General features: G+C 50.0%; 1 protein-coding gene across 2 annotated transcripts in view; it reads right to left on the reverse strand.

Annotated features, from left to right (window-relative positions):
• The window catches only part of THAP4 (THAP domain containing 4), a 48,022-nt gene that overhangs the window by 19,158 nt on the left and 15,048 nt on the right, over window positions 1-13,816 (reverse strand). The window contains exons 1-2 of one of the 2 annotated variants that reach the window (XM_019711672.2): window positions 9,013-9,140; window positions 651-810 (exon numbers count right to left, since the gene is read on the reverse strand). In XM_019711672.2, the coding sequence (XP_019567231.1) occupies window positions 651-810; window positions 9,013-9,016 (164 nt within the window). In that variant the 5' untranslated portion in view covers window positions 9,017-9,140. Of the gene's footprint in view, window positions 1-650; window positions 811-9,012; window positions 9,141-13,816 lie in introns of those variants that run through there. The other variant, XM_019711671.2, reaches the window with a different exon arrangement.

Consider the following 13,816-nt stretch of genomic DNA (forward strand, 5'->3'; position numbering starts at 1 on the left):
GTGACCCAGGCATTAGGAGCACAGCGCTCCAACCACCTGAGCCACTGGGCCAGCCCTAATATAGTTAATTGTGTAGTGGAGCTTGGGGAAGGGACAGTTTTATTTTTCATTTTATATTCCTCTTTATTGTTTAAATTTTAAGAAATGTGTGTTACCTCTGTGATTAAGAATAACAACCTTCTTAGCCACCTCCCCTGGACCCCCCATGTCAGCACCCCACACTGCAACCTGCCTCCTTAAAAGCACGTCCTCTGCTCTGTGTGTGTGTGGGGTGGGGGTGAAGGGGGGGGCTAGAGGACCTCAAAGTACTTCTGCTCTGCTGTCCAGTAGGACTTGGAACCACAACACTAACAGCTTCTTTCAGACCTTGACGTACTCAGGGGTACGTGTGAAAGGAAGCCCAGCCCTCTTCCTCTCAGTACCACCAGCCGAGGGAGTCGGCTGAGCGTGCACTTGTACTTGTTTGTATGTGGAGGTAAGAAGCCTGGGTCCTGCCAGCCTGGCCTCACCACATACACAGAGCCGGAAAGTCCCACTGTCACCCACAGGGTGTCTCAGATGTGGGGTCAGGGACGGAAGAGGCGCCTTTCTGAAGCACGCCCAGCTCCCTCCTGTCCGCCCGATCCCCCTCACAGACACGGCACACTTACGAGAAGTTCAGCATAGGCTGGCCCACGTGGGAGATGTGCACCTCCTCCAGGTACCGGAAGGGCTGGAGTGTCGGGAAGGTCCCAGCGCCTGGTGGGTCCGACAGCCAGGTGCCCAGCATCCAGGACAGTGGCTCCACCACTGGGTTCATCTTGGGGGGCTCTGAGGACAAAAGAAGAGACAGTCAGGGGCTCTGTGCCCACCGGTCTCCTTCTAGCTGAGCCCTGCTGAGCTCTGTGGGGAAACGCACTCGGCGCATGCCTCGTCATTCCAGCTCGTCCTGCAGGACGCAAACAGCCCTGTCCTGTCAGAAGGGGAAGGAAAAGGCCCGGGAGCAAACGTCATCATGCCAGGTCCAGCTTAGGAACGCTGCTGCTCCCACACAGAAGGGACAACAGGGCCTGCAGGGGCTGGGGAGAGCCAGAGGTCCCACGGTGTCAGCGGGGGGCCGACAATAGTGGCAGTGCCAGCTCCCATGCCAGACCAGGGTGCCCTGGCATGGGATCCGGTGATGGAGATAAAGGCAGAAGGGAGAACACAGAAAAGGGGACGGAGGGTTTCAGAGCAGCTACAATGTAGACAGTGCACTCCGTGGGCAAGATTCAAACGTGAACTTGGCCTCCTAAGAGAGGCGGCCTCTGGTTCAGGCCAGCCTTGCAGCGCCCAGTTGGCGTCCTTTAGACCGTCTCCCAGAAGGGCACAAGACTCTCATTCCACAAAAAACCTAGTCACGGAAGTGTGAGGGATAACACCCAGGCCTTGAGTTGAATGGGGCCCAGGGCCAGGATGCAGGGAGGGCAGGCTGGCTGGGCTCCCTTCCGGCCAGGAGGCAGGCGCCAGGCCCCCAGTGCTACTCCATCAAGCAGTCGGGGACTGATGGCTGCTTAGGGACCACATGCTGCTCAGGTGAGCCTCATGGAGCTGTGTCCAGCCCTTATGTACTAAGGAAAAACTGTGGGCTGGTAGAGGACAGGACGCTGTGCACTTGGCCCTACCTCCTGCTGCCTATCAAGGGTGACGGAAAGGAGGTGATTCCCAGATGCAGCAGGAACTCTTCTCCTAGCCCCACCCTGCCCCCCATGCCCCCACCACACCCCCACACCCGGCCTTGCCTCAAATCTAAGTGCTTTAATCTGAACAATGGAAAAGCATTCGAGGAGAGAAGCACACCCAGCTGACTGGTGCAGGAGGCTAAACTATGGAGGGGAAGGTTTGACCAACAGACCCAAACATGCCAAGACAAAGGGACCTGCTTGAATCTGGGCTGATAACCTGCGTGCCTTCCTCCATCCCTCCCCACCAGCACAAGACACATGCAAGCACGGGAGTTCCAGAAGCATCTTGGCCTCTGAAATTGTACCACCTTCGATTATAAATGAAAACAGTCTGGGAGAATAATATCCTGGAGGTGGAGAAGTGTTCAACCATGTCTGAGACAAGTAGGAACCAAGGAGGAGGTGCCCAGGCTGGTGGCACAGCCCGGGGGCCTCAGTGAGAGCGTGCAGTGGGCGGAGAACAGCGAGTCCACCACGGACTCCGGCCCCGCACAGGGCGCACCGGGCAGCGGGTGGGTGAGAAGTCATTCCCTTTCCAGCCTAGGGCTCTCTCTCAGCACGTGTTTCCTTTTCAAATTGCCTGCAGAGAGTCAGAAAGTGAGGATGGCAACAGCAGAGCTTTGACTGATAAAATGTTCCTAACTAAAGAAACATAAACCAGGATTTCAGTTCCAGTCTCTGATGCAGACAAGCAACAGAAGCTTAGAATCCAGAGTCCAGACTCTAGAAGAACCTGCTGACATGGCTGCAGAGTTGCTTGTTATCTTGACCCTGGAATCCATTCACTCATTCCTGCAAACACCTTTTCTCCAGGGAGGGAAACTGCAGCTAGCAATAAAAGCTGATGATAAAATCCCTGCCCACCTCCTCGGTGCCTACATTCCAGGGAGGGAAGACACCCAATACACAAAGGAATAGGGAAAAGCAGCAGAATTCAATGTCCACTAGGTGGTAAGCCAGAAAGGGAGATGGGGGCTGTTGGGCATTTTGAGAGCTTACTTAAGACGGGCAAGGATGGTCTCCCTGAGAAGTATGTGGAGACCAGGGAACGAAAAGGGGGGACCCTGCAGCCACTCTGGAAAAGAGTGGACCAGGCAGACCTGCCACAGACACAGAGGCCCTGGACTGGGCAGGCTGGCTTGCTGGGAAGGAGCTGGCAGCCAGCGGGCCCAGCCCCTGGAAGGGCTCTGGCCTTGACTCTGAGTGGGCAGCCCTGGACAGGCTGACATCTCTGGTGGAAAGGGCCAGGTGCTGGGTCTGGTCTCAAGGTCGCCGGCTGGCTCTGCTACTGGACTGGACACAGGGCCTGAGAGAGGGCGGTGACGTGGAGGTTGACGGCCTGAGCAACTGAGATGAGTTGCCACTGACTGAGACGCAAGACTGAGAGGAAGAGGTGGGCAGTCGAAAGCTTGAGACACTACAGGCCACAATCAGTCAGCAAGACAGCCCAGGTCCCGCACTTTCCAGAAAAAACAGAAATTGCTGTTTTCCAGACAGACAGGTATGGCCTTGGAGAATCTCTCCATCTCAGAGACTACTTTCTTCATGCTCAGTGCAGCACTGAAGAAACATTCTCTGCTTTCTGGCAGCTGTTGGGCCGGCCTGTGGCAAGCGCAGTGCAGAGCGGTGGTCAGAGCCTGTGGTCACAGCCTACTCTGCTCCCCTGGCATCTGGGTCCCGGTCCCCACACATGAAACATGGCCTAGTCTGTGTGCAGCTCGGGTGGGGTCTCAGCCAAGGGGGGGGGCGAGCAGGAGCCTGGCCAACTCAGTACTCGGGGTGCATGGAGAGGGAAGCAGCTGGGCCCAGGCTCTGACCTGTGGCTCCAGCCGCAGCTGTGAACTGCGACCTCCTCGCCTCCCCCCTTCCACACACACAGTGCGCCCATTAATGGTGCCTCATTCTGCAGGGGCCCTTTGGAGAAGCGAGGAGCAACTTTCACAGTGCCCTTCCCCAGGTAGGAGTGTAATAAGGGGACGGGTGGTATTGAGTTGGAGGTGGGGGGCACTGATTTCACAGTCACTCTGGCCCAGAGGGTCTGCGTGAACTCCAGGAGGGATGCATGGAGTATTCTGCATTCTCCACCTGCTCAGGAAATGTGGGTCCTTCCCAAGTTCTTCTCTTCTGATGCAAACGTACTTTCAAAAGTGCTAGAATGCTCCCAGAAACACGGGCCTGTTCCTATGCAGGCTGTAGGCAATGTCCTTCTCCAGGCACCACGAGCCAAGCCCGCCCCCTGCAGGGGAAATCACATAACTGCAAGGCAGCCTCCAAGACCCAGAAGCTGAACCACGAGCTGGCAGAAGTCCGAAAAGCAGCAGAAGAAAACACATTAACCCAACAACCACCAGAAGGAAGCTGGAACTGAAGTAGCACAGTGAAACAGTGGGAAACAGCCTGGATCACAGGCAGAAATGAGGTAAAGAGAAAAAGAAATGAAAACAAAGTTAGAAAAGATCAGAGACCCTCCCCACCGCTGGTGGGAACGTGAACGTGGACACAGCCCGGCGCTTCTGTAAGTTGAGCACGGAGCCGCGACGCGGCAGCAAGCCCGCCCAAGAGACAAAAACACACCAGGAACTGTATACAGGCGTTCACAGCAGCGTTGCTCCCAAGAGCCAGGCAGGGAAGCCGTCCCAAGTCCTTAAGTGGACGGATAAAAGAACGGGGCACATCCAGACACTGGAATAGTACTTGGCCACCAAAAGGAATGAAGCACTGACACACGCTACCATGTGGATGGCCCCTGAAAACGTTTCACTAAAGGGAAAGAAGCCAAGGGTGGCCAGATGTCTCAGTTGGTTAGAGCGTGAGCTCTGAACAACAAGGTTGCAGGTTCAATTCCCGCATGGGATGGTGGGCTGCGCCCCCTGCAACTAAAGGTTGAAAACGGCGACTGGACTTGGAGCTCAGCTGCACCCTCCACAACTAGATTGAAGGACAACGACTTGGAGCTGATGGGCCCTGGAGAAACACACTGTTCCCCAATAAAAATAAAGACAAAACGAAGGGAAAGGCCACATACTGCCTGACGCCATTTACATGACGTGTCAGAACAGGAAGTCCGTGCAGAACGCAGCCCAATGGTTTCTCACAGCGCCTTCAGAGGCAGAAGGCGCACGCACCACACCCGTAAGACACAGGGATGGAGGCGGCCATGGGCTTTGCGGCCACTACGGCCTCCTCTGACTGGCAGGCCCCAAGTCAGCAACCACAATGTGGCATTTGAAACATGGTGGGTTCACTGAGCTGCTTCCAGTGTAAGAGACACTGTTTCAAAACCCAGTCCAAAAAAACAGCTGCAAATACTGTGGTCACATGTTGAAATTATGTTTCAGAAAATACTGGGTTAAACAAATTACTCAAATTAATTTCACTGTTTCTCGCTACCTTTTTAATGAGGCTATTAGAAAGATTGTAATTACATGTGAGCTCCTGTGTTCCTGTTGGACGATACAGGACGGACAGTTCTCCCTGAGGACGTTACTAGAAGGCAGACTTCACCCAGAGACAACAAAAACACTGGGAAAAGGAACCACAGTAGGGGCAGCTGGTTAGCTCAGTTGGTTAGAGTGTGGTGCTATGTAGTAACACCAAGGTGGTTGGTTCGATCCCCACATGGGCCACTGTGAGCTGTGCCCTCCTTAAAAAAAAAGAAAAAAAGAGTAACCACAGTAAGTACTAAACACAGACCTGGGCATGGGTCCCAGGGGCGGGTGCCCTGACCATGCCTGCGGCCCATCGCTGAGAGTCACCTCACAGGCTGACAAACAAAGGAACGGCCACGCAGAGGAGACTTCACTCAAAACACAGCATATGATAATAATAAGACAGAAAATAAGACATACACATAGTAAGACAGAACTGAGACCAGTCACAGCTGACTCATACATTAAAGAAAAAGCTTTTCAGGATTGGATAACAAACAAAAGATCCACTAAAATAAACTCAGAAAGGCGTTTCAGAAAGCAGGCCAGACATACCCAGGAAGGAAGCAGGTGTCGTGACCTTAATGTCAGGTCAAAGGAAGTTCAAGCCAAAGACACTGACTAGACATGGAAAAGCTCCTCAAAACGCGAGGCTGCGGGTCCCAGAAAGCTACGATGAAACGGACACTCACGCACCAAACATGGCAGCAACATTTATACAGCAGAAATATTAAAGAGACACAGATGTTGAAAGAAACTAAAGGAAAGATGGATACACGTCTCTATGTCCAAGTGAATGAAATACAAATAATGAAACAGAATACCTACATAACATGATTAATAAGGTGCTTCTGACTGACATAAATTGACCTTTGTAGCTCAAAACTAGAGAATACGCCTTATTTTCAAGTTCCTCCACAAGACTCTTGACAACTGACCCTCAAGTGGTCAAAGAAAAACTAAGTTTCAAAAAGAAGAAAGAGTTCCTCCCCCCACAATAAGACTAGACATTAAAACACTAGCAGATGTCCCTGAAAACATTATGCTATGACAAAGGAGCCAGACACAAAAGTGGAGCTATTCTGTGATTACATCTGCATGAATCTTACAGCGGTAACCGCATCTGTGGTCAGAGGAAACACAACGTGTGTGTGTGTGTGTGTGGGGGGGGGGGGATGGAAGGGCACACGAGAGCTTGGGACGTTCCCTGAGGGCGGCTACACAGGGGTCTGCACCTATCAAAGCTCGCCTAGGGGAACACCTAAGAGCTGTTTCACTTACATAAATTATACCTCAATAAAAACGTCAAGAGGCAAAACTCCCACAAAACCAACAAACAACAAAAACAAATCAGAAACCTAACACCTTGTTACATTAGCACAGAGTCATGAGTGGCCAGGTGACACCGGCCTCAGAGCTGGCGGTCAGGGAGCAGTCCAGCCCTGGGGCTGGTCCGTGCCAGCTGACAGCTGCCCCATAGCGACGAGGGCCCTCTGCTGCAGATCTTCTGGTATTTTAAGAAGAGCCAGAAATAATTGATTTGGGGCAAACTATCCCAATTTCTCAAGATGTGTTCACATTAAAACAACAGGCTGTAAGGTGAGTGTCACGCCCTCGTCCCTGGCTGTCCAGCCCACAAAATGGCTATGGCCTTGGCCTCACCTGGCGAGTGCTGAAGGCCTGGGGGTCCTGCCCGCCTTCAGCGGCGCCCAGTGCACGCCTGGCCCTTCCCCTCCCTGCTCCTTCCAGCCGGGAGGGAGAAGGCTGGTCAGCCCGTAAGCCCCCCGTGTCCTGAACCAATGGCTCACAGAACGTCAAGAGAAATCTTACTTGCCCGCAGCTGTGTTTGTAAGCGAGCAGGTTTTTGTTCTGTTTGTGGTTCCCGGGGAGCTGGTTCTGGACACACGAACACTGGAATGTTCTGCGTATATGCTGGCCGCAGAGGGAGCTGCCTGCATGCAGAAATGGGGCCCACTGATGTCAACATGATGTCAACATGTCTTTACTAGCCTGCAAAGACCAGGAGGACAAGGCCACACAAGCTGCTGTGAAATGGGTGAGAACTTGGCTAAGACAGGTCAGTGAGGAAGGAGAGCATGGCTAGTTCCGGCTAAGAACCGGGTGAGAGCAGTCTGAGTGAATCCTGACTGGACCAAGTCTCCCAGCAGCACACAGTGGGGAGACAAATTCAGAGCCCGCCCACCCTGGGAAGTTCGAGCTGGGGGGCCTGAGGCCAGCCTGGACCACACCTTTTATGCCTGGGGATGCAAGGTCTTGGGACTAGACTGCAGTGCTGGCCAGCGGTCTGCTAGCACTGGTCACGCCGGTCCCCTCTCTGCTCCGTGACAATGGCACTGGGTCAGGTCTGAGCAAAGGCTCACTCAACGGGCACCTTTCTGTGGGGACTCGGCCAGGAAACAGGAGGACCGGAGCGGAGGAACTGAGTGTGCAAAGCACAGCAGTGACTGACCAATCTCGGGGATGGGGACCAGGGAGGTGGCCAAGGGGGCTGAGGCTGGAAGTTACAGGTCTGGAGGCCCAGAGGAGTTGCCAGAACCCGAACATGGGAAGTGAGGCTCAAGATGTGAGGTGGGTTAAGGAGGCAGATGAGAATGGGAGGGTGGGGGGAATGAGGTAGGGGCGCCCAGCAGCGCAGGCCTCCCAGGCTGGCTGCCTGGAGGGGGACCAGCACCATCAGGGTGCAAGTGTGGGCCACACGAGCCAAGGATGGACACTGCCCCAGGGCAGGGTAGAAACCCAGGACGTGGGCTCAGTGTGGTCATCGGCCCCTGCACAGGGTGGGAGGGTGATTCTAGGAGAGCAGGTGCAAGAGGGCTGAGGCCTGTCTCCTGCCTCTGACAGCCTGTCTAGAGCCCATTCCATCACACGTGTGCCTATGAGTCGACTTCGCAGCGGCCAGAAAGTGTGCCCGGGACGCCTGGGGCCGTAAGTCCCAGCTGTTTCTGAGGCCACAGAGCTCACCCGATGGACTGGATAGCCAAATAAACACTCGACCGCGTCACACAGAAGCAAGCAAAAGGGACGAAAGCAGTGCGTTTACTTGGCAGAATATTAAAAAGGACTAGAAAATCCTAAAATGACTCTTCTTTTAAAAGTCAGAAGAGACACTGTGAATAGAAAGAGTACCACGTGACTGAAACGAGGTGCAAGCTGCTACAGAAATCCCAGGAGACTTCATTGCTGAGCAGTCAGTCAGAGGAGGCCCTGCAGAGCCACAGGGCGCCCGCCCCACGTGGAGCGCCTAGTCGATTTCATCCTCCCAGCTGGCTATTCGCTCTTCACTGCAATCAGTTTAAGTTTGGACGAGGACAACAAGGCAGGCACCACCAACGGGGGTGGGGAGGTCACCCCGTGCCCTCACCGGAGGGCCCAAGGAAGCTGCCTGCACGGGAGTAACCGGCGCCCCTCTGCACCCCAGTGCCCGAGCCTGTCCTGCTGCCCACAGAATGCCTGCCAGCTCCTCGGCCATGCCCCCGTCCTTGTTTTCATTGAAGCCTTGAGCGGGGAGAACGACTAACAAGGTAATTCTAACACTCAAATGTCAGGTTACACAAGCCTGGCACATTTCATTAAACTACATCCCTAAGGTGTGTGCATTTTACTCTATGTAAATTATATTTCATTAGAGAAATAAAAATAAAATGGATTTAAAAGTCAAACAAATAAAATGCATAATAAGGGATCTAACCTATTGGCCACTTTTAACCTCTTCAAGTAAATCAGACAGGCTTGTCTATGCATTCTTTTCTGATTTCATTTTTCTTTTATTAAAATGTGAACCAAAATGCAAAAAAATTTAAATTTTCTCCAAGAAATTTAAATTTTCATTTTTTGGCCCGAGACAGTGAAAGCAGGCTTACCCATCCCTAAATTTTCTAAACTCCGGACACCGTCAAGGTTCTTCAAGGTTGTTTTCTGCCAATTGACGGGAAATGTTTGTACCTGGCTATTAACAGCTCGGCAGGAAGTGAATGCCGAACCTGAAGAATGCATTCTGGGAACTGTAGTTCCCTCTAAAAGATGTCGCCTCAGAAAAAAGTGGAAGATAAAGACAGACCTGGAGAGAAACGAGTCTTAGAGCTGGGAGGAGAGATCAAGTCGAATTTCACAAAGGTCGGTCAGCCAGAGAGGTCAAATGTCTTGTGCATAGCTGGGGGTGGGCTTCTACCCTCGGCTACTCCCACTGACCACAGAGGGAACCGACTTGTTCAACAAGGAAAAGGTCGTGGAGCCAGGCACACAGCAAAAGCTGCTGCTTTCTGGAATAGTCATTCAGGAAGCGTGTCCCTTCCTATCTGTCTCCTGGAGGGCTGGCTGCCCACTCACCTTGGCTTTAAAAGTGCATGCTCAGAGATTGTTCTGTCTCCTGGCAAACCTGTTAGCGTATGGGCCCTGGACCCCAATGACAGGAAACACTCACAGGGACCTAGGGACAGACTCCTTCCTGGCGCCTCCCAGCCTCACATCGCTTTGTGTTCATAATGGTGTTTCCCGCCATGGCAACTGGACGTGACACTCAGTGCACTCATGGCACAACAGGGTAGAGAGACGCTGTCAGGTGGAGAGGACACGACCTGGCATGCATGACCTGGGCGGGTGTCCCTGGCCTGGTACAGCAGGGAGGCTGCTCTTTTAAAACAGCAGCAAGGCCCTCCCTTTATCACCCATGAAGTGGGAAGGCAGGCACGCACACCCCCCCGGGGGACAGGTAACAGAAAATAGGGCAAATATTTCTATAAAATATGAAAAGACATAAAAGGAGACCAAATAATTATTATTTGCAGATATTATTTCCAAGTTAATCTAACAGGCACAACTGAAAAACTATCAGAATTAATAAGTGAATTTGCTAAGAAGGGTAGTTACTAAAGTTGGTAGTTTTCCCAAGTATTAGCAATAACCAAATTAAAAATAACAGGGAGGGGACTTCCAGTTTCAACTCCAACATGTGAAGACTTAGAAGTCATAACTCCTGTCTTTACAACAAGAAAAACACTGAACGAACTGAAACTTAACGACTCGTCCTGGACCCATCAGAGAAGTGGGGTCACAGATGCCACCCAGAAATCTGGACAGAGGTGCTCACACAGAATCTGCCGTGAGGTGCTCATCTGGAGCCGAGATCATTGGACGAACAAACTAGTGAGAACTCTTGGTGGTAATTTGGACGAAATGCTGGGGACTGAGTGTAGACAAGCATGAGTGAAACTCTGAGGGGCTGCAGTCCTGGGGGGAGGGGAGCCCATAATTCCCTGGGTTTTACCACCAGGAACCCCACCATGTTCTCACCATGGAAAGCCAGCAAAAAAATAACTTCATGTCTCCGGTGGGGGGAGGGAAAGGGAACATTCTGAAATAAGCCTGCAGTACTCTCCAAACCAAGGGCTGCTGGAAAGCACACAGCTTTATCTCACCTGGCCCAGGGCGGCCACCCTTTAGTCTTCTTGTCTCACCCACGGGGGAAGAAACATTTGTGAAGGTCACAACCCAGGAACACAGGCCACTAAAAGGCTGAAATTTAATCCTAAGATTATAGAGCACTCCCCCACACACACACCATTCCTCAGGGCTCCAACACAATAACAGAGATTATACACTGGAAAAGCCCCAAGGTGCCGACTCTGTGAAAGGAGTTCTTACAGAAACCCAAAGACAGCAGGGAGGATAAATACATAAATACATACATACATACATACATACATACATACATACATACATACAGCAGAGGAACCTGAAGCCCCTGGCACCTACAGCTACAGCTACAGTAGACATGAGACATAGCCCAGCTGCTCACCAGATTAACATGTTACTTTAAGCAAAAAGCCTACTTACCTCAGTTTCTATTATTCGATACATCAAATCTACCTTTCAAAAAGAAAATGACAAGCCATGCTAAAAGGCAAGAAAACTGTCAGAAGAGACACAGTAAGCATTAGAACCTTACTCAGACATGGCAGAGATTCTGGAATTATCAGGCCTGGAACCGAATCTGTCAAAAGGCAACGCTAAACCTCGATAACAGAAATGAAGACTGCTTCTGGATGGACAAGGCTGAGGAAAGAGTCAGTGAATTTGAAGATCTGTCCACAGAAACCTCCCAAACTGAAATGCAAAGAGAAAAATGAATGAAAACAACCCCAGAATATGGGACAATTACAAAAGTGATACATATGCATAATGGAATAACAGAAGAAGAAAGAAAGAAAGAAAGGAAAGGAAGAAATATGTGAAGTAATAATAGCTGAGAATTTTTCAAGATTAATGACAGACACCAAGCCACAGATCCATGAAGCTCAGGAAACACTAAGCATGATAAATACCAAAAGATCCACATCTAAGCATTCATATTCAAGCTGTAGAAAACCAAAGACAAAGAAGCCACAGGACAAAAAAAACAACAACCCTTAACAATGGAGCAAAACATTGTAAGTATAGTGGACTTCTCCTTAGAAGACATACAAGCATGAAAAGAATAGAATTCTATATCCAGTGAAACTATCCTTCAAGAAGAAATAAAGACTTTTTCAAACAAAAATTGAAGGAATTCATTGCCAGTGGACATGCCCTGCAAGAAATACTAAAAGTTCTTCAGGGACATGGAAGACGATAAGCAGTCGGAAACTTGAATCCACATAAAGCAAAGAACAGCATAGGAGAAGGAATAAATGAAGGTAAAATAGAGTCTTTTCTTCTTATTCTTAATGGACCTAATAAATAGATTTTTGTTCAAATTAATAATAGTAATGGTGAGATTATAGGATATGTATAAGTGAAATGAATGACGGCAATTTGTAAGGGACAAGAGGAAAGAATTGGGAATACTCTGTTATAAGGTATTGTCACTACCCATGAAGCAATAGTGTTCTTTGAAAGTGGACTTAGATTAGTTGTAAATGTTTAGTGCAAACTCTAGGACAACCACTAAAAAAGTTTTTTAAAAAGTATAATTGATACGCTAAGAAAGGAGAGAAAACTAAATCAAACAAAATGGTCAATTAAAATTAGAGAAGGCAGGGCCATCCCGGTGGCTCAGGTGGTTGGAGCTCCATGCTCCTAACACCGAAGGCTGCCGGTTCGATTTCCACATGGGCCAGGGGGCTCTCAACCACAAGGTTGCCGGTTCAACAACTCAACTCCCGCAAGGGATGGTGGGCAGCACCCCCTGCAACTAAGATTGAACACGGCACCTTGAGCTGAGCTGCCGCTGAGCTCCCGGATGGCTCAGTTGGTTGGTGCGCGTCCTCTCAACCACAAGGTTGCCAGTTCAACTCCCGCAAGGGATGGTGGGCTGCGCTCCCTGCAACTAGCAACAGCAACTGGACCTGGAGCTGAGCTGTGCCCTTCACAACTAAGATTGAAAGGACAACAACTTGACTTGGAAAAAGTCCTGGAAATACACACTGTTCCCCAATAAAGTCCTAAAGTCCTATTGCCCTTCCCCAAAAAATCTTAAGAAAACAACAACAAAAAACTAGAGAAGGCAGAAGAGGAGAGTAAAAAAAGAAGCAAATAGAAAGCAGTTACAAACATCAGTTATTAAATCCAGCTTTAGCAATAATCACTTTAAATATGAACGGTCTAAATATACCAATTAAGAGAGGAAAGCTGTCAGAAATTTAAAAAAAAGACCCAACTCTCTCTTTTCTATTAAAAAACCCCACTTTATTTAAAGTTAAAGATATAGATTAAAAATATAGTGCTAGCATGAATCAAAAGAAAGCTGGAATAGCTGTATTAGTTTCGGATGAAGCAGGCATTAGAACAAGAAAATTATCAGGGATAAAGAGGGGCATCGCATAAGACAAAGGGGTCAATTCTCCAAGAAGACAGAATGAGCCTTAATGTCTATGCACCTAACGACAGAGCATCAAAATAACGTGAGACAGAAACTGACAGAGCTGCAAGGAGCGACAGACAAATCCTCTATCACAGGCGGGGACTTCAACCCCTCTGGGAGCAATGGCCGGGTCCAGAGGGCAGAAGAGCAGAAGGACATAGTTGAACTCAACAACACCGTCAATCAAGTGGATGTAACTGACATCTACAGATTACTGTGATGGTTCATTTTATGTGTCAACTTGCCTGGGCTAAGAGGATGCCCAAACAGCTGCTGAAATGTGTCTACAGTAAGGGCGTTTCCGGAAGAGATCGGCATTTGCTTGGTGAACTACGGAAAGCTGAAGGGCCTCTTTTATGTGGGTGGGCACTGAGGGCCTGAATAGAACCAACAGGTGGCGGAAGGGCCAACTTGCTCTGGGTTTGGACATCAATACTCCTGGTTCTTGGGGCTTCAGACTCAGACGAAGACTGACGTGATCTACCCTGTCCCCAGTTCTCAGGCCTTTGGACTGATTGCCCCACCAGCTCTCCTGTTCTCCAGCTTGCCATCCATAAACATAGGAGCCAATTCCTAAAATACATCTCCTCTTACACATGCATAAGTCTCTGTCTCTCTATATGCACATATACATACAAACATATATTCTACTAGTTCTGTTTCTCTGGAGAACACTAACAGCTACTTCATCCCAAACAGCAGAACACACATTCTTCTCAAGTTCACAAGGAACGTTCACCAAGATACACCACATTCTGGGCCCTAAAACACACCTTAACAAATTTAGCAGAACAGAAACCATACAAAGGATGCTCTCAGATCACAAT

The sequence above is a fragment of the Rhinolophus sinicus genome, linkage group LG01 (genome assembly GCF_036562045.2).
Source record: "Rhinolophus sinicus isolate RSC01 linkage group LG01, ASM3656204v1, whole genome shotgun sequence".
NCBI lineage: Eukaryota > Metazoa > Chordata > Mammalia > Chiroptera > Rhinolophidae > Rhinolophus > Rhinolophus sinicus.